General features: G+C 36.6%; 1 protein-coding gene across 50 annotated transcripts in view; it reads right to left on the bottom strand.

The window, feature by feature from the left end:
* Positions 1-18,663, bottom strand: part of FUT8 (fucosyltransferase 8) — a 150,769-nt gene that overhangs the window by 45,110 nt on the left and 86,996 nt on the right. For all 50 annotated transcript variants that reach the window (XM_087951505.1, XM_087951496.1, XM_087951473.1 and 47 more), the window contains one exon: positions 3,597-4,008. In XM_087951505.1, coding sequence (XP_087807631.1) covers positions 3,597-3,799 — 203 coding nt within the window. In that variant the 5' untranslated portion in view covers positions 3,800-4,008. The remainder of the gene's footprint in view (positions 1-3,596; positions 4,009-18,663) is intronic.

The following is an 18,663-nucleotide window of genomic DNA, read 5'->3' as shown; positions in this document are numbered from 1 at the left end:
TTTATGTATACTGAGATCATTTGCACCAAGACAAATTCCTTGTGTGTCCAATCACACTTGGCCAATAAAGAATTCTATTCTATTCTATTGTTATATGATATAATTTTCAGATTCTTTTTCTTGTATTGGCTTGATAATGTAACATCTGCCAATGAATACAGGCTTTTACAACTAATTTCACAATGAATTGGAAACGATCATTCCTGATTGAAAAGGAAGCAATATTAACAGAATAGGATTGAGCAGACAAGAAAAACAACAGGATGGCACCTCATCTATTTTAATGGGCATGGTTCTTCTCATCCATTTAAAATGAAAGAATCAAATTTAATAACCCCCAATCCCTTGCACCTTTGGAACAGCCAGGTTGGAATAAAGGAGGCCCATTTTATCAAATGAGAACACTATGAAAGCCACAATGGGATGCAAACAGGTAAGATCTATAATATATTCCTTTAGTTCATTCTAAGCATCTTTAGTTTGGCATAACAAGCTTAGCAATTTATCACCATTTACTTTCATAGTCAGGTTCATAGTCAGCTGAGGCAAACTGGCAGAATAGAATAAGTATAGCACAGGTTGTTGAAAAATAGCATGAGAAACTTTTTTTGAGATTTAGTATAGCCCAACATAAAAACAACAAGCTGTAGGGCAGGGGTGTCAAATTCGATTTCATTGTGGGCCGCATCAGGGTAGTTTGACTTCAGGGGGATAGGGTGGGTGGGGCCAGGATGGGCGTGGCTATCATGACTTTACTCATATTGGGGGACGCATGTGGTGGCATCCCAAACTCCATTTTTGGCTGCAACAGCCTCCTGCAACCCTCTGCCAACGAAAACGAAGCTTGGGGGATGATACGCAGCCTTTGTGAGCTCTGTTTTCCGCTTGGACGGCCTCCTTCAGGCCTCTGCCAGAGAAAATAGAACTTGGGAGGGCTATGTGTGGCACTCGTGAGCTCCGTTTTGCTGGCAGAGGCATTGCGGGCCAGTCCTTTGCTGTTTCCAGGGCGGCCCTGCAAGCCAGATCTAAGCACCCTGTGGGTCAGATCTCCCCCCCGCCCCCCCCGGTCTTTATTTTGACATCCCTTCTCTGTCTCAACCCTGCAGAAATTTAATAATAACTTCAGGAAGTACTATGCAGTTAATTTTCAATGATCTTACTCTCCAAGCTGAGATCTGCCTCCATCCTCCTATCCTTCTGTAAGAGCCTGAAGACCTGTCGACCTGGGACGAGTACCACAATGGAGTACCTACTATACTGATTAAAGGAGTACCACAATGGAAGTGCCTACTATACTGATTAAAAAAAACCCCACTCCCCCCTTTGCTACCTGATTCCCCACCATCTTTTATTCTCATATCGTTGTATTCTCATTTTCTTTTTCATTGTTTATTCCATTCTTCCATGACTTTGCTACTGTTATATTTATTTTCATTTTTCTGTTTTTATTGTTGTAAGCCAATTAGAGTAGCCCCACAGGGATAGGTGGCAAATAAATTTAATAATTTAATAAATAAATAATCACAATTTTCTGTATTTTTGATGCAAATTTCTAAACAAAAATATGTGCATTATTATTTTTATAAGTGGAAAAACTGTACAAAACAATATTCAGTAGAAAACTATTTAAAAGTATGTCCTTTAAGTCACAGCCCCCAACCTTTTGGGCACCATGGACCAGTTCAGTGGAGACAGATTTTTCTGTAGACAAGAAGAGGCTTGGTTTTGCATGCTGCCTGCATCCCAGGGATGGAGCATTCTAGAAGAATTACAGTGCCCAATATATTGACAGTTTGACAGTGCACATATAATCAACTACCCAAAAAATATGCAATTAAACCTTCATGCCACATTTAATGGCAGATTAGAACATACTAAAATTGCAATAAAAGCAAACGAAGAATAAAAGCTTAAAACACAATACTTAATAATATAATTATGGTAAATTGTACATATTTTTTTCCATTCAATTATGTCCAATTCTCAAAGACCGCATGGACAAGTCCCTGTAATTTTCTTGGCCAGATTTCAGAAGTGCGTTCTTTCTAGTACTCAAGAGAATGTGACTAGCTCAAGGTCACACAACTGACTTCAAACTTAAGATGGGACTAGAAACTCACAATCTCCCAGCTTCTAGCCTGATGCCTTAACCACTACACCAAACTGGCTCTCATATATATATATAGAAAATGTCATGGCAAGACCAGTCCATGCATTGGATGTACCACTAACAGATTACTGAGGTGGCTGATGATCCTACTAGTGGCTGGAAAGGACTGAACCAAAAGATTGTACTGAGACATTGATCATAGCAGCACAAGATAAGCACTAAGCACCAGATCCATACAAGCAGGGGTCTAGGTGTACCACATTAGATATAACCCAAAGTACCAAGGGGCCTCAGGGACACTCCAATATACAGTAGCAGGATTTAAAATGCAGGCAGAAATACCATATGTTTATTTATTAATGCATTTATTTTATTAATCAAATTTATATATTGCCCAACTCACTATCTAAGTAACTGCGTGCTTTATAAGAAAAACTGAATAAAATAAAATAAAGTTTGAAAGATGGAGAGAGCATCCTCAAGCCACCAGCCACCCCACGGTTGCATCACACTCTTGGATTCCCATGCTAGTGAAAAGAACCAAGTCTCAACACTCTTCTGGAAAACCAGCAGAGTAGGAGCCAACCTCACTGCAAGATGTTCCATAGGGCGGGGGCAGCAGCTATATAATAATAAATCCAAATAGCATGAATCACAATCATTCCTCAAGGCTACTCCTGAAAATGTTCTGAAAGTCCATCATCAAGAGAGCCAGGGTAATTTGTAGTCTATTCCATATGAAGGTGCCATGATGGAAAAGCAAAACCTTCTTGTTTTATCTTTCCTACCCTCACATAAGTGAAACGACTCAAGCAACTTCTCTTGGTGTATTAGGTTGAATCCAAATGGAATAAATAGTTCTATAAGAACTTACATGCCAAGCCATATAGAGTTTTCCACTCAAAACTAGCAGTTTGACTTATACCTGGAAACATTAGCAATCAATGCAGATCCCAGCAATTAGATATAATATAGGTATAATGCTCATAGTACTGATGCCAATTAACAGGTGAGCTATTACACTTTTGACTCCAATACAATTTCCTATTGTCTTTAAAGACAATAAAGCTAATCCCCAACACTACGGAGCACTAAAATGAGAGCATGACGTTGTTGTAGCCTAAAATTACTATCTTTTTAAATTTTCAGTTAGCTCTTCAGTTAGACCATTGTTAATTTTTCCAAATATAGTAAAAAAAATCAACATTAAACTATCCATAGCTTCTATCATTGAAATAAAACAATATATATCAGGAAAAATATTACAGTATATGTGCATAGTTCTAACTATGCTGGCTGGAGAATTCTGGGAGTTGAAGTCCACCCATCTTCAAGCTGCCCAGGTTGAGAAACACTGCTCTAAATGCGTAATTGCAGGATCTGTCAGAAAATTGTTTAATAATGAATTCAGCTTTGTTCTTACGTTTATATATAGACAATAAAATTCCAGAGTACTCATGTTCTGAGAAAAATCTAAAAAGCCTACCTGAGAGACTCTGCCATTCGTCTTAAGTCTTCATTTTGCTGTTTCAATCGTTCAAGTTTTGCTAGTATTTTTGACAGTTCACGGCTAGAGTGGTCCGGATGCTCACTGTCTCGTACTAAGTGTCCACCTATGTAAAAGAGCAATGTTCCCCAAGCAAAAAGGATGAGCATAATCCATCGCCAGGAGCCAGTCCATGGCCGCATTTTCAAATGTTTTGACCACTACAAAATAATTTTTGTTTACAAAGTAAACATTGTAATTCCTCAGTCAATACAAAGATTCCAAGGTTTCAGTGCTATTCATAAACATCTTGTGCTTCTCAAGGCATTTATCCTATAGCAGAATTTCAAAATAATTATCCAGGATGATGAATATTCCAAGTACTAAGGTCACAGGTGTTTTGGCTTTATGCCTGCAAAAAAGAAACAAAATGTTAATGTTATATTTTAATGTCCAAACCTGCAGCAGCCCATCTCTGAATAAAGGAGAATATTTGTAGCTCAGGGTTAATATGAGGGGTCCTTGGTGTTCTCTGAGCTTGGCTGTTTTTTGTTTGTTTGTTTGTTTTTTATAGCACTGGTATTAACTAGTTTGGGTAATGAAATGTCTGCAAGAAAACAACCAAGTTCAGAGAGCCCTAGAAACCTAATTCAGTAGATTGGAGTAATTCAGTAGAGAAAATCAATTTATATGGTTGCTAAAAGTTGACAATGACTATGGCATGTAATCAATAATCATTTTTCTCTTCTTCCAAACTATTAATTTTCATAGAGCTAGATATAAACAAACTCTTGAACAAAGACAAACAGTTCTTATGAGCCATGGTAGAAAAATATTAGAAAAAAAAAGACATCAAATCCAAATATACTACCCTACCACCAAAAATAGACAGATATTCAAAAAGACTCCCTGGCCTATCACTAAGCTATAATATATGATCAAAGAGATCTTACACTTCATCATAAATATGGGAATTCTGTTGAAAGTCTCAATAAATACAAATGGATTTAGTTGCAACAGGTCCCTAATACTTGCAGCATAACAGCACTTATCTTCATAGCAAAGTCTGGGTGAATAGAAAGCATTAATTTTGAGACAACAATATTTCACTGAATGCAAAAACATGTATTAAGTTATTAAAACTGTGCTTATTAAATCATTATAAATAAGATATAGTTATAGAATATAATAAGCATTATACTGATTTAACTATCTAAAATACTGCTGAAAGTATGTTAGGTTACTTCTGGAAACTTATATTGAAGGCAATGTCATGAACCTATTGAGGATAGTTTTCAGTGTAGAAAGATTAAGGAGATAGTTTGATAGTTGGGAGATCCAGGTTCAAAGTCCCTATTTGACCTTATAAGACTTGTTCTGGGACTTCAGCCCAGCCTTCATTTCCTCAGTCCAGCTCTTTCTCACAAGGTTATTGGCAGAAACAAAATGAACACTGCTCAATGAAAAATGAATGAGATCACAAATGAAAGGTGAAAAAACTATATAACCATTATTGCAGTAATATTACATGATACAGATTAAGCTAACGTTGGTGTACATATTTTCCTGATGATATGTGATATTACATCACATATGCTATGTTTGCTATTAACAGAGTATACAGATTTGCAACAAACCTCAGGGACCTGAGCTTGGTTAATATTTCCACCTGAGATCTTAAAGACAGCATTAGGCTAGACAGATGGTATACTTGATTCAATAAAATAGTATCAAACATTAAATTGTGCCATCAAAGCTAGCAGAAAACTGCTAAAACAATGTCATCTCCTACTACTGGAAACATAGCATGAAACAGACCTCACTATAATCTTGTTACGATTCATTAGTATGTTATCATTTTACCTATTGTAGCATTTTTCCATCTACCTCAAAATAATAGTCTGCAGACCAAACCAAGGAAAGATTGGCCACATCTCTTTAGAATTTTCTTAAAACATGATAACCAAAACCGAACATAGCATTGAAAGCTGGTTTTGACCAATGCAGAATCAAGTGGAATTATTACTTTGGAAATACTTCTATTGAGTCAGCATAAACCTGTATGTGCATTTTTGGTAGCCACATCACACTAATGACTGGTATTCAATTTGCAGTAAACTCAGAGGTGGTATTCAGCAGGTTCTGACCAGTTCTGGAGAATCGGTAGGGGATATTTTGAGTTTAGAGAACCAGCAAATACCACCTCTGACTGGTCCCACCCCCATCTGATCGGCTGGGTCTTCTTTTGTTGCCCTGCCCAGGAGAACGGAGCTGGAAAGCAGGTTAGTGCGGTAGGGAGAGAATGGGGATTTTGCAGTAACCTTCCTTCCCCTGGAGTGGGGTAAGAATGGAGATTTTACAGTATCCTTCCCCTGCCACGCCCACCAAGACAAGCAACGCCCACAGAACTGGTAGTAAAATTTTTTGAATCCCATAACTGAATAAGCTATTATTCCAAGATGTTTTGCCAAATCATGTATCCTCCCTATCCTATTTCTATGCATTGTTTCTTAAATGAAGAACTCTGAATGTATCTATTGCATTGCATACTATACTCTTTTGTTCAGACCTTTTCTGTCTTCTCAGATATTAGCTATTCCAACCAGTTTTGTATCATTATCAAATATTATAAACATTGCGTCTACTTGTTCATCCCACTTACTAATAAAATGTTTTAGTACAACATCCAGAACTACACCTTGTGATACTCCACTTGGTATATTGCTGCAGATAAATGAAGAGTGCTCTTACAATTTTTCAAGCCAGCGTACATCCACTTGTCATGCCAAGTCAGGTGACATTTGTTTTCTTTCAGCCATTGGGCAGTTTGCCAATTCTCTAAGAGTTCTCAAAAATAATATAAAATGGTTCAGCCAAGCTATCATGAAGTTTTTCATGTACCCTCAATACAGTACATATAGTCCTGAAGTTGTAAACTTGTTTAAAGTAAGTAGCTTTTCCCCAACATGCTTTTCTTAGTTCAAAGCTTCAATCCCGACCCTGCTATTCTTCAGAATGCCACATAATCTCTTGTTGGAGAAAACAGACAAAATAGGACTCAGTAACATTACTTTTTCTTTGTTATCTGTTATCTTTTTGCCAACATTATTGAGAGCCAGTACACCATTTCACTTCCTTTCTTTTGAAAATACCTGAAGCTCTTTCTGTTGCCATCAATTAATTAGATTTTTCATATAGTAGAGGATCAGATGGTTCATTTTTAACACAAGTGATGTTATGAAATATTAAGTATAATTATATTAAAATATTTTGCTTAGTCTATCTTACTCAGAAACGCAGTGTATATTGTTATATATCTTTTCTTTCATAAATATATAGGTCTATCTTAAATAAATATTTTAAAGAACACAGAAGCTAATCTAACACACAAAATTTCATTTAAAAAAAGGCAACCAGCAAATCCAAAGAGTAATTTACTGTTGATTTTCAAATTATTTTACATAAAGGAACTGCTCTTCAATGAAATATTTATTTATTTGATTTGAAACTTTTTTCTTAAGTAAATTTCTAAGACTACTGAACAGAGCAATTTGCATCATTGGTTTTAACAACATTTGAACATTATATTCAACACTTGTGCTAACTGCTAATATATCAAGGGCTTTCTTTACTCCAATAGCATCTTTATTCTATTCCCGATTTTGTGAAAAGCTGTATCATGGACAGAGTATAGGGTTCTGCCCAATTGTATAATTCTGCCTTGTTATGAGCTCATGACTGTTATGAGAAATCAGATTAAAAAAAGATTAAATCAGATTAATAAGAAACATAGATAGCAATAGCCCAAGGTGCTTTTCAAAAAGGGCAACTGGTCTTTCTTGGTTTTTTTCCTTGAAAATATTTTGCTTCTCATCTATAAAGCTTCTTCAGTTCTGACTGAATGGTGGGATTCCCCACTAGGCTTTCCCATAAGGCTTTGCCTTATGGAAAAGCACCTCTCGGGACAACCATGACTTAGATGATTGAGACTCCCAATAAACACCCCAAAAGTGCTTTTTCAAGAGGCAACTGGATTTTCTTTTTCTCTTTGAAGACATTTTGCTTTTCATCCAAGAAGCTTCTTCAGCTCTGACTGGATGGGAGGAATGGGGTGATTTATATTCCTTGCAGACAGCTGTTCATTTGCATTATTTTAGAGTTGTTGAGGCTACTTGGAGGTTTATCCGTGCCCTCAGAATTACCTGAGTAGTGCAAATGGGTTTGGAGCCTTCTTGGAATTGTTGAAAGGACTGTTGTAGACTGGAGATAGATGATGTTGGATCCCTTCCGCTCTGTTAAGAGAGGGATGACATGGATGGCTTCTTCAACCCCTCTTTCAAACCAGTGGTCCTCTGTCCAAAATGTGGACATTGCTGTCTTCATAAGAATGTCCTTTGTCTTTTAAATGCAGATGGACTGCTGAATCGTGTCCTGATGCATTTGTTCTCCTGTGTTGTGCTATGCATTTATGAAGTGGTTGTTTTGTTTCCTCAATGTACAGATCTGCACATGGCTCACGCACTGCGTATACCATGTTGCTCAGTTTGTGTCTGGGTGTTTTATCCTTGGGGTGAACAAGCTTCTGCCTTAGTGTGTTTATGGATTTAAAGTGTGCATGTATGCTGTGTTGGATGAAAATCGTCCTGAAGTATTGGTGTATGCCAGTGAGCGAAGATTCATTTGTGCATGCACAGGATCTAGGCAGGTTCTGACCAGTTCTGGAGAATCGGTAGGGGATATTTTGAGTTTAGAGAACCAGCAAATACCACCTCTGACTGGTCCCACCCCCATCTGATCGGCTGGGTCTTCTTTTGTTGCCCTGCCCAGGAGAACGGAGCTGGAAAGCAGGTTAGTGCGGTAGGGAGAGAATGGGGATTTTGCAGTAACCTTCCTTCCCTGGAGTGGGGTAAGAATGGAGATTTTACAGTATCCTTCCCCTGCCACGCCCACCAAGACAAGCAACGCCCACAGAACTGGTAGTAAAATTTTTTGAATCCCATAACTGAATAAGCTATTATTCCAAGATGTTTTGCCAAATCATGTATCCTCCCTATCCTATTTCTATGCATTGTTTCTTAAATGAAGAACTCTGAATGTATCTATTGCATTGCATACTATACTCTTTTGTTCAGACCTTTTCTGTCTTCTCAGATATTAGCTATTCCAACCAATTTTGTATCATTATCAAATATTATAAACATTGCGTCTACTTGTTCATCCCACTTACTAATAAAATGTTTTAGTACAACATCCAGAACTACACCTTGTGATACTCCACTTGGTATATTGCTGCAGATAAATGAAGAGTGCTCTTACAATTTTTCAAGCCAGCGTACATCCACTTGTCATGCCAAGTCAGGTGACATTTGTTTTCTTTCAGCCATTGGGCAGTTTGCCAATTCTCTAAGAGTTCTCAAAAATAATATAAAATGGTTCAGCCAAGCTATCATGAAGTTTTTCATGTACCCTCAATACAGTACATATAGTCCTGAAGTTGTAAACTTGTTTAAAGTAAGTAGCTTTTCCCCAACATGCTTTTCTTAGTTCAAAGCTTCAATCCCGACCCTGCTATTCTTCAGAATGCCACATAATCTCTTGTTGGAGAAAACAGACAAAATAGGACTCAGTAACATTACTTTTTCTTTGTTATCTGTTATCTTTTTGCCAACATTATTGAGAGCCAGTACACCATTTCACTTCCTTTCTTTTGAAAATACCTGAAGCTCTTTCTGTTGCCATCAATTAATTAGATTTTTCATATAGTAGAGGATCAGATGGTTCATTTTTAACACAAGTGATGTTATGAAATATTAAGTATAATTATATTAAAATATTTTGCTTAGTCTATCTTACTCAGAAACGCAGTGTATATTGTTATATATCTTTTCTTTCATAAATATATAGGTCTATCTTAAATAAATATTTTAAAGAACACAGAAGCTAATCTAACACACAAAATTTCATTTAAAAAAAAGGCAACCAGCAAATCCAAAGAGTAATTTACTGTTGATTTTCAAATTATTTTACATAAAGGAACTGCTCTTCAATGAAATATTTATTTATTTGATTTGAAACTTTTTTCTTAAGTAAATTTCTAAGACTACTGAACAGAGCAATTTGCATCATTGGTTTTAACAACATTTGAACATTATATTCAACACTTGTGCTAACTGCTAATATATCAAGGGCTTTCTTTACTCCAATAGCATCTTTATTCTATTCCCGATTTTGTGAAAAGCTGTATCATGGACAGAGTATAGGGTTCTGTCTGTTTTGCTGCTGCCCATTTTAACTAGTATTATAAACTTTCTCCAGCCTAAGTCAGTTCTTCTGAGTCTTTTCTTCCATCTATACAAGACATTTCTGAACCTAGATAATTCTTAGTCTGATAATAAAAATCCAAATTTAGATAGCTGTAGCCAGGGAAAAGGTGCAAATTTTTTTGCCACCATGGACTAACATTTTTACTATGGTAAAAGCCACAGGCTGTTTACCTTTGCTATATCTTTAGCAATTACTGTACAGAATAACTGAAAGATTATTTTCCAGAAGAGCTTGGAACAGTTACAGAGCAGTCCCCAACCTTTCTGGCAACAGAGACAGATTTCAGAAGAAAAACTGTCTTCCACAGACCAGAAATGGATGATTTCAACTGGGCTGCTACCAGTTCGTACCGGGTCGAGTGAACCGGATGTTAATTTTACATCTGGTTTGCCGAATCGGTAGTTGCAACGACTGGCTAACCCTGCCCACCCTAGGAGGCTCCACGAGGCCCGTTTTGGATCCCGGGTAAGTGCAGAGCCTGCACGGAGTCTTGGGGAGGGTGAAAAACGGGCCTCCCAGAGGCTCCAGAAGTCCAGAAACAGGCCCATTTCCAGCCTCCAGAGAGCCTCAGGAGCCCAGAGAGGGAGGAAACAGGCCTTCCAGAGGCTCGAGGAAAGCCTCCAGAGCTTGGAGTGGGGAAAAACAAGCCTCCTGGAGGCTCCAAAAAGCTGGAAACAGGCCCATTTCCAGCCTCCAGAGCCCAGGGAGGGCATTTTTGCCCCCCTGGAGGCTCAAAGAAAGCTTCTGGAGCCCCGGGAAGGCAAAAATGCCCTCCCACCATGCTGCACCATGGTGCAGGTGGCCAATTAGGCCACACCCACCATGGTCACACCCACCCAGCAACCAGGTAGAGAACCGGTTGCTAAATTTTTTGAAGCCCACCCCTGCCTAGATCCTGTGCATGCACAAATGAATCTTCACTCACTGGCATACACCAATACTTCAGGACGATTTTCATCCAACACAGCATACATGCACACTTTAAATCCATGAATACACTAAGGCAGAAGCTTGTTCACCCCAAGGATAAAACACCCAGACACAAACTGAGCAACATGGTATACGCAGTGCGTGAGCCATGTGCAGATCTGTACATTGAGGAAACAAAACAACCACTTCATAAATGCATAGCACAACACAGGAGAACAAATGCATCAGGACACGATTCAGCAGTCCATCTGCATTTAAAAGACAAAGGCCACTCTTTTGAAGACAGCAATGTCCACATTTTGGACAGAGAGGACCACTGGTTTGAAAGAGGGGACAAAGAGGCCATCCATGTCAGCCCTCTCTTAACAGAGCGGAAGGGATCCAACATCATCTATCTCCAGTCTACAACAGTCCTTTCAACAATTCCAAGAAGGCTCCAAACCCATTTGCACTACTCAGGTAATTCTGAGGGCACGGATAAACCTCCAAGTAGCCTCAACAACTCTAAAATAATGCAAATGACCAGCTGTCTGCAAGGAATATAAATCACCCCATTCCTCCCATCCAGTCAGAGCTGAAGAAGCTTCTTGGATGAAAAGCAAAATGTCTTCAAAGAGAAAAAAGAAAGTCCAGTTGCCTCTTGAAAAAAGCACTTTTGGGGTGTTTATTGGGAGTCTCAATCATCTAAGTCATGGTTGTCCCGAAGGTGCTTTTCCATAAGGCAAAGCCTTATGGGAAAGCCTAGTGGGGAATCCCACCATTCAGTCAGAACTGAAGAAGCTTTATAGATGAGAAGCAAAATATTTTCAAGGAAAAAAACCAAGAAAGACCAGTTGCCCTTTTGAAAAGCACCTTGGGCTATTGCTATCTATGTTTCTTATTAATCTGATTTAATCTTTTTTTAATCTGATTTCTCATAACAGTCATGAGCTCATAACAAGGCAGAATTATACAATTGGGCTGAAAAATAATATATAAATATTCTAGAAGAAAATATGAATTTTTAAAACTGTCATATACAATATTGATTCCTGCTATGAAATGTATTACTTCAACTCTAAAACAAAGTATATAAATTCAAATTACCTTGCTACATTTGAAATAAGTATATTCACATTAGAATTGTTTACAGATAACTAAACAATATAGTGCATACATTATAATTAAACTAATGCACATTATCCTTAAGATAATCATTACAAATCTCTTGGAGCATAGTTGAAACATTAGAAAATTAAAGTAAATCTCATACTATCAGTTTATATATTAATTGGGATTCATTTAACAGTTTTCCTGCTTGTCCACTTGGGGGCACTGATATTATATATTCAACATGTCTCTTGTTTATTCTAAGATATGATTGATCAATTTAAACCAATGTCACTTATACAAAAGCAACCACTCCAGAGATTCATTCTATTAACCAACACCAGCTTCTAAAAAAGTCTTTCAAGGTACAGAATTACATTTTCTAATGGCATTAACTTTCCCAAGTTAAAAAATAAGACACTGAAACAGCTAATCTATTACTTTTTCTTCTTATTAAACACTGCTTTTAGCAAATGGATGCCAGAATTACATCTTGGTAGGTATGAAAGAAAAAAAAATCACATGACTTTATCTTCATAAAATAGGTTCAATAATAGCATACCCAGATCTGAAACCCAGCATTCAAAAGAAATAATCTCCATAATAAATCTAATTTTAGCTTAACAAACATACCTTTTTCTTAGAATCAAAGGAAACGCCCATTAGAAATTTAAATATCTACCCTTAAAATCTTTACCAGAATTTTTGTATAGATGGAATATCTATTGGTAGCATTTTATTCATAAACCCAAATGGGCAGGCATCTGTTCACATGCTTTAGAGACTAAAATTTCTTTATCTCCTTTTTATGTAGATTTTCTTTGGTTATAGCAGATTTCTTATGCTAACGGCACACTGAATGTGAATGTAACTTTGATCTCTTCTGGTATAACTCTCAATGCATTGTAACCTTCCAATGTAACCTTTTCTCCCTTTGCAGTAAATCATTCTTTGAAAACTATATCTTTCTCAAGGACATTTACAATCACTATGATTATTATCTCCTCCCTACAAGTAAGGCAGTGGGTCAAATTGTTAAACCAGATTCATAACCAAGCACATACCTCCATTTCAAAGCAAACAATCCAGCATTTCAAAGCAAATAGCTAGCTATTTCCCCAGGAAGTGGTGAAACTTTGAAATTACATTATCTGTTTTCTTTATCTGTGGTAAAAGAGTTGCTTTGTCTTTAGCAAATATCTCTCTACTTTGCTGTATATAAGAAGTGACAACTTTTAGCTGGCAGTCTTCATTCTCGGTGCAGAGTTCAGTGACTCATTGTAGCTTATCAAATTTAATTTTTTTAAAAAATTATTGGATCTACTCCAATTTTTGGTTTTCCTTGCAAGTGATTTTTTTCCACACCTTTGGACAAACTGTTTTGTTAAAAAAAAACACGAAAATGAGAATGTTTTGAATTTATTCCTTCCTATTGTTAGAAGAAATATCCTTCTGGGTTCAGTTCCAAGTGGGGAAAAAGACACTGTAATTATGGAAGTTGCTTGGAAAGAAGGTTTAATGGTGAATAGGACCATATGGCTAGGTGAAGGGGGGGGGAAAGGGTGAGATGCTGAGAATGCTTGAGTTTTATACCCTCTGTTGGGCCCACCTTAGTGTTTCCTGTTCCTGTATAAGAAATGTATCCCATTGGCTGTCAGACTCCCAGGGGGCAGGGGTCTCAGCTAACTTTGTAGGCTTTGTCTATGTCCCAGGTTTGTTTGAGTGCTGGCTGATGTAATCTTCCCAGATGCCATGTGGTGAGATGGGTTGAGGGCTAATCCTATCTGTTGTTATGTAGAATAGACTGGCTCAGGCCTTAATGGCCTATTGACAAAGGTGGGGTAGGGGCTGAGTTTCTGCCTCTCTGAGTTTCTACTTCTCTTTTTACGGGAAATATTCTGTCTGTTTACTATATCCTAAAATATTTCATTTTTCTAGGAGAGGGGTGGGTGCTAACTTCCTACACTATCAAGCTCCCTAATCACATTTTACACCCAAATGTTTTACTTTGAAAAAGTATGAGAATATAAAAAAAGATCTTCAGCATTGTTTGTGAAAAAAAGTCTTAATCACAGTTGCATGAGGAAGGTCAACTTCCCTCTTTCAGAGTTCAACACTTCTAAATGTCAGAAACATTGATATTTGAATGATGAAACACTCAGTACAGTACATGGTACAATGGACATCCCTTCTTGAATGCCTTGTGCTCAAAATCTTATTAATAAGGAACTACCAAAGCCCATTTTTGTTTTTATGAAAACTGTCTTGCATGTTCTATTAATATCAGCAATTTTCATCAATACCTATGATAATTTACATTAAAGAATCTTGATTTTCCAAATCAAATTGGAGCATAGACTGATGGTTGTAACAGAGATTAACTTCTTAATATACATATTAACCCATCCAGTAACCCAAGACAAGACTGATCTTCTGTTGACCTTAATTTACAAAATCCAGTTTCTTTTTAAAAGTATAATATGCTAATCTGCCCAATTCAGCAATAAGTAACTGATATAAATTTTAGATACCATAATCACAACTAATAAATATAAAATGTTTGCTATTATCACTGCATCATCAACTTGTATTTATCACTAACTAATAATGGGGAAGGGATAGGAAGGAGAGAGAGTGAGAAAGTGAGATAAGAGAGGAAGTGGCTCTAGCTACAATCTTTTCTTTTATGTATATTGAGAGCATTTGCACCAAGACAAATTCCTTGTGTGTCCAAATCACACGTGGCCAATGAAGAATTCTATTCTATTCTATATTCTATTCTATTCTATACGATACCACCTTTAACACTTCTAAATGACAGGATTAAGCCTGGGAACCAGAGACAATGATGCCTGAGTGATGAAATATCACAGATGCTGAATATTCTGAAGTGTTCTGGGAAATAATGTGAAAAGCCTTATATAAAGCCAAATAGCCTTCAGACTACTACTTCCTACAGATTCTGTGTTTCACCTATTCAGATAGAATATATGTCCATTAATGGTGTTTCAAAACTATTTATTTAAATTTTTATTTATTTATTCAATAAATCAAATTAATTGACTGAGTGAATGAATAAATGAACGTGTATATTAAAATAATCATAAACAGCAGGCAAATACAGCCAATGCATACAATTCAGTATAACTATTGGAGAGGCTCACTACTGCTGAAACCCGAAACACAACTATGTCTTGAAGACTTTCCTAAAGGGAAGAAATGTAGATGCCAATCTAGATACCACAGGAATGATGTTGCAAAGGGAAGGTACTATAGCCGAAAAAGCTCTCTTTTGGGTCCTACTAAGCATTCCTTTTTAAATGGGACTCACGGAATACTCTCCTGCCAGATCTGATGGGATATGGATAAATGTAGCAAAGGAGAGAGAGTTCCTTAAATATCCCATAAATAGTGACCCCATTCGAAGTCTGTTATTCAATATAGCAAATCTCCAATATAGTTTCCCTATTCTTGCTTTGATCAATACGTGTGCTTCTGTGGGAAGCCCCCTCCTAAAAGAATGAAATATTTTGAGGAATATTAAAAAGGCAAAATATTATATTTTCCCAAAGAGAAAAACAGAGAAACATGTTCTTAAGGGAGACAGAAACCTGTACGTCTACCTGGCTCCAAGCAGAAATGGAGGAAGCCAGCTTTTAGAAATGCAGATTTGGTAATCCATTCAAGAAAAGATATTTTGAAACTCCATCTAACAAAGGCAGAATGGCAGGATTAGAAAGCAGCCCCTCACCCAAGATCCAACACAGGACAAAAGCCATTAGGCACAAAAGGAACTGCCCAAAACTCTTTCAGAACACAAGCCCCTTCATCGCACCAGCCCCAAAACAGTCCAAACTTCAAAGTCACAGAAACCCATAAAGATCCATCCACTCATTCAACCATTTTGTCAGCTGTCTAGAATCACATATAGGTGATGGTTCTGCTTTACAAATAAACCCTTCTTTCCAATCAGTCTCCATTTTTCCAGTGTCGTTCTCCCAGCTTTGAATTGAACCAGATGAATTTTTCCTTCTAAAACTTTCAACCCAAATCATTATTTCATAGATTTCAGTGCTGATGACATCATGTCTGTCAGCTGACCCATGCCTTAAATTAATCAGTTACTTATATAAAAATGTGAGTTTGATTAATTGCCATTGTAAGGGATTGTTATTTTATGTAATTCTACAAATAATTGTCTTTCCTATGCCAATTAATATAACTGGGTTCTATGACAATAGAAGAATCCAGAAAATATGGAACATGTTTGCCATGATATTTGAATTGTGTACTATATTATTCTAGAGAATCAGAACTTATCTAGAACAAATCAATTCCTAGAAGAATACAACCAGAACTCTAAATTAAGATAATTTACCTTCACCATCTTCTTTATCTAAGTTTTATATCTTAGCCAGAAGGTTAAGTGAGCAACAGTAACTTTTCTGTAATTATTTTGTTACATAGCTAATGACCAGAGTTAACGCTAAGATCTTCCAAACAATTTGTTAGTTTAGAAAAGTCTTTTATAAATCAAGAATACAACTGTTTATGCTGAGATATATTTTCAAATCTTTCTTAATTGGATGTGGAACAGACAAGGCAATGAAAAATTTCCTTTTGCCTCAAGTACAATATAAATGGCACTAGGATTGTAATTTTATTTTTTATTAAACTGTAAGATTTCTCCGAATACTTTAATTATCATCATGGAATATCTTACAGGTTGATCAGGTTTACAAAAAGACTATATTTCAGAGACTTTTACAGATACTCGTTTACTACATTTATCATCTTAGGAGCCATCATTTTCATCTTCAGTTGTCTACTATAGATGACCCATGTTCCAACTGATGCTTATGCTTGATCAATTGTGGCATTCCTAAGATAGAACCTTTGGTGGACAGCAGAGTAATTCATACTGTAAAAGCAAACGTGTCCCCCTTTGTACTATAGATAAAGGATATGGGAATTTTGCATAAAGACAAGCAGTGAAGTGAACATTCATAACTCCTCCCCCTTCCCCCTCCTGGGAGGTTTTGTTCCTTTATTCCATTTGTCTCTAAGAGTTACAATAGCAAAAGCTTCCACTGGTACCACTGCAAATTTTCAACATATATAACCAGCAGCAACAAAGTTAGTCTTCTGATAAAGTGAAATATTATCATGTACCCCCAAATTTCATACATACTATAGTACTTTTTTCAAAGTATTGTTATGAAGGGCCAAGGGAAAAAGCAGGGGCAGGAAGAGAAATGAGAGTGAGAAGAATTTCAATTTGCTAAAAGTGATTGAACATGAAAATAACATAATATGATCAAGCTGAGCAATACATTTTAATACAGATAATCCTCAGTACTCTGAAACCAATTCTATACAATAAAGGTACTTCTAATTTGGTTAGCTTTTAGAACCAAATAGGCTATTTCTTATGTAATGTTTTTTCTACTGGTAATGATAAATTGCTGTTACTTCATATAGGCTGGAGGGCAGAGTGATGCTCCTGTGAGGGATGAACAAACCATGTTGGGAGTATATATCAAAAATATATATTTCCAATAACCCACAGCCTAGCTAAAGCAAATAGGTACCATACCTATACTGGGCAGCAAGTGATATAAAAAGATGCCAGAGGCAGTTTAGCGAACAAGAGAAGGCAATGGTAAACCACTCCTGTATTTTTTCCAAGACACCCACATGGAGAGAAAATATAAAATGACTGACAATAAAATGCTAGCCAATAGGCCCCTCAGGTCAAATGGGATTTAATATGCTACTGAAGAAAACCTATATTTAAAAATAAAAAAATATTAAAAAAGAAAAAAGAAAACCTGAGGCTCTTTTGGAATATTAATACTGTTTATGACATGGCTAGATTAAAGCCTTTGGGATGTCTAACTGCTGATGCTGGCAAACAAAAAATGAAAATCCAAAGCTGACAGAATTACAGTAGGAACAGAGAACATAAGAAGCCTGAACACAGGATAGATGAAATGACCATAAATTGACATATTAAACATTAGCAAATTGAGGTGCTCAGGAATCAAACACTTTCAGTTAAAAGATCACATCATTTATTATTCAGGACATGAAAAACAAAAAGGAAATTGTGCTGCTTTTATAGTTTGGAAGTGTATAGCAAGAACAATACTTGGTTACAGTGCAATAAATGCTGGATAATAATGATTAGACTTTGTGGGCAACCCTTTATTATAACTACCATTCAGATTTATGTTCCAAACACTAATGCAGAAGAAGTGGAGGCTGATGTCTTCTAAGATCAAGCTCAATCTTAAACTGACAGAACATGCAAACAAAATGCTGCTTGTGATTGGAGACTGGAATGCCAAAGTTGGAAACATGAAAGGAAAATGTAGTTGAATTATAGGGCTTAGGAAACTGAAATGAAGCAGGAGAATGAATACTCATTTCTTCATAGCTAATACTGTCTTCAAACAACAAAATGGTATCTCTATACATAGATATCACCAGATGAAGTATATAGCAATCAAATTAACTGTATTTTTGCTGAAAGAAGAGAAGCTCAATTAAAGTATCAAAGACATGGCCAGGTGCTGACCTGGAACAGATTACAAACTGCTCATGTTCAAGCTCCAAATTAAGCTTAAAAAAGGAGAAAGCCAGTCAGTTTCCATAATATGATCTTAAACATATATCTATCCTTTTCAAAGAGACAATCAGGAATCACTTTTAACATTCTGAA

Source organism: Notechis scutatus, chromosome 1 (genome assembly GCF_049901735.1).
Source record: "Notechis scutatus isolate UNSWTSFEM ecotype Mainland chromosome 1, rNotScu1.2, whole genome shotgun sequence".
Taxonomy (NCBI): Eukaryota; Metazoa; Chordata; class Lepidosauria; order Squamata; family Elapidae; genus Notechis; species Notechis scutatus.
The sequence above is the reverse complement of the archived record's forward strand: the minus strand, read 5'-3'. Positions and strand labels throughout refer to the sequence as shown.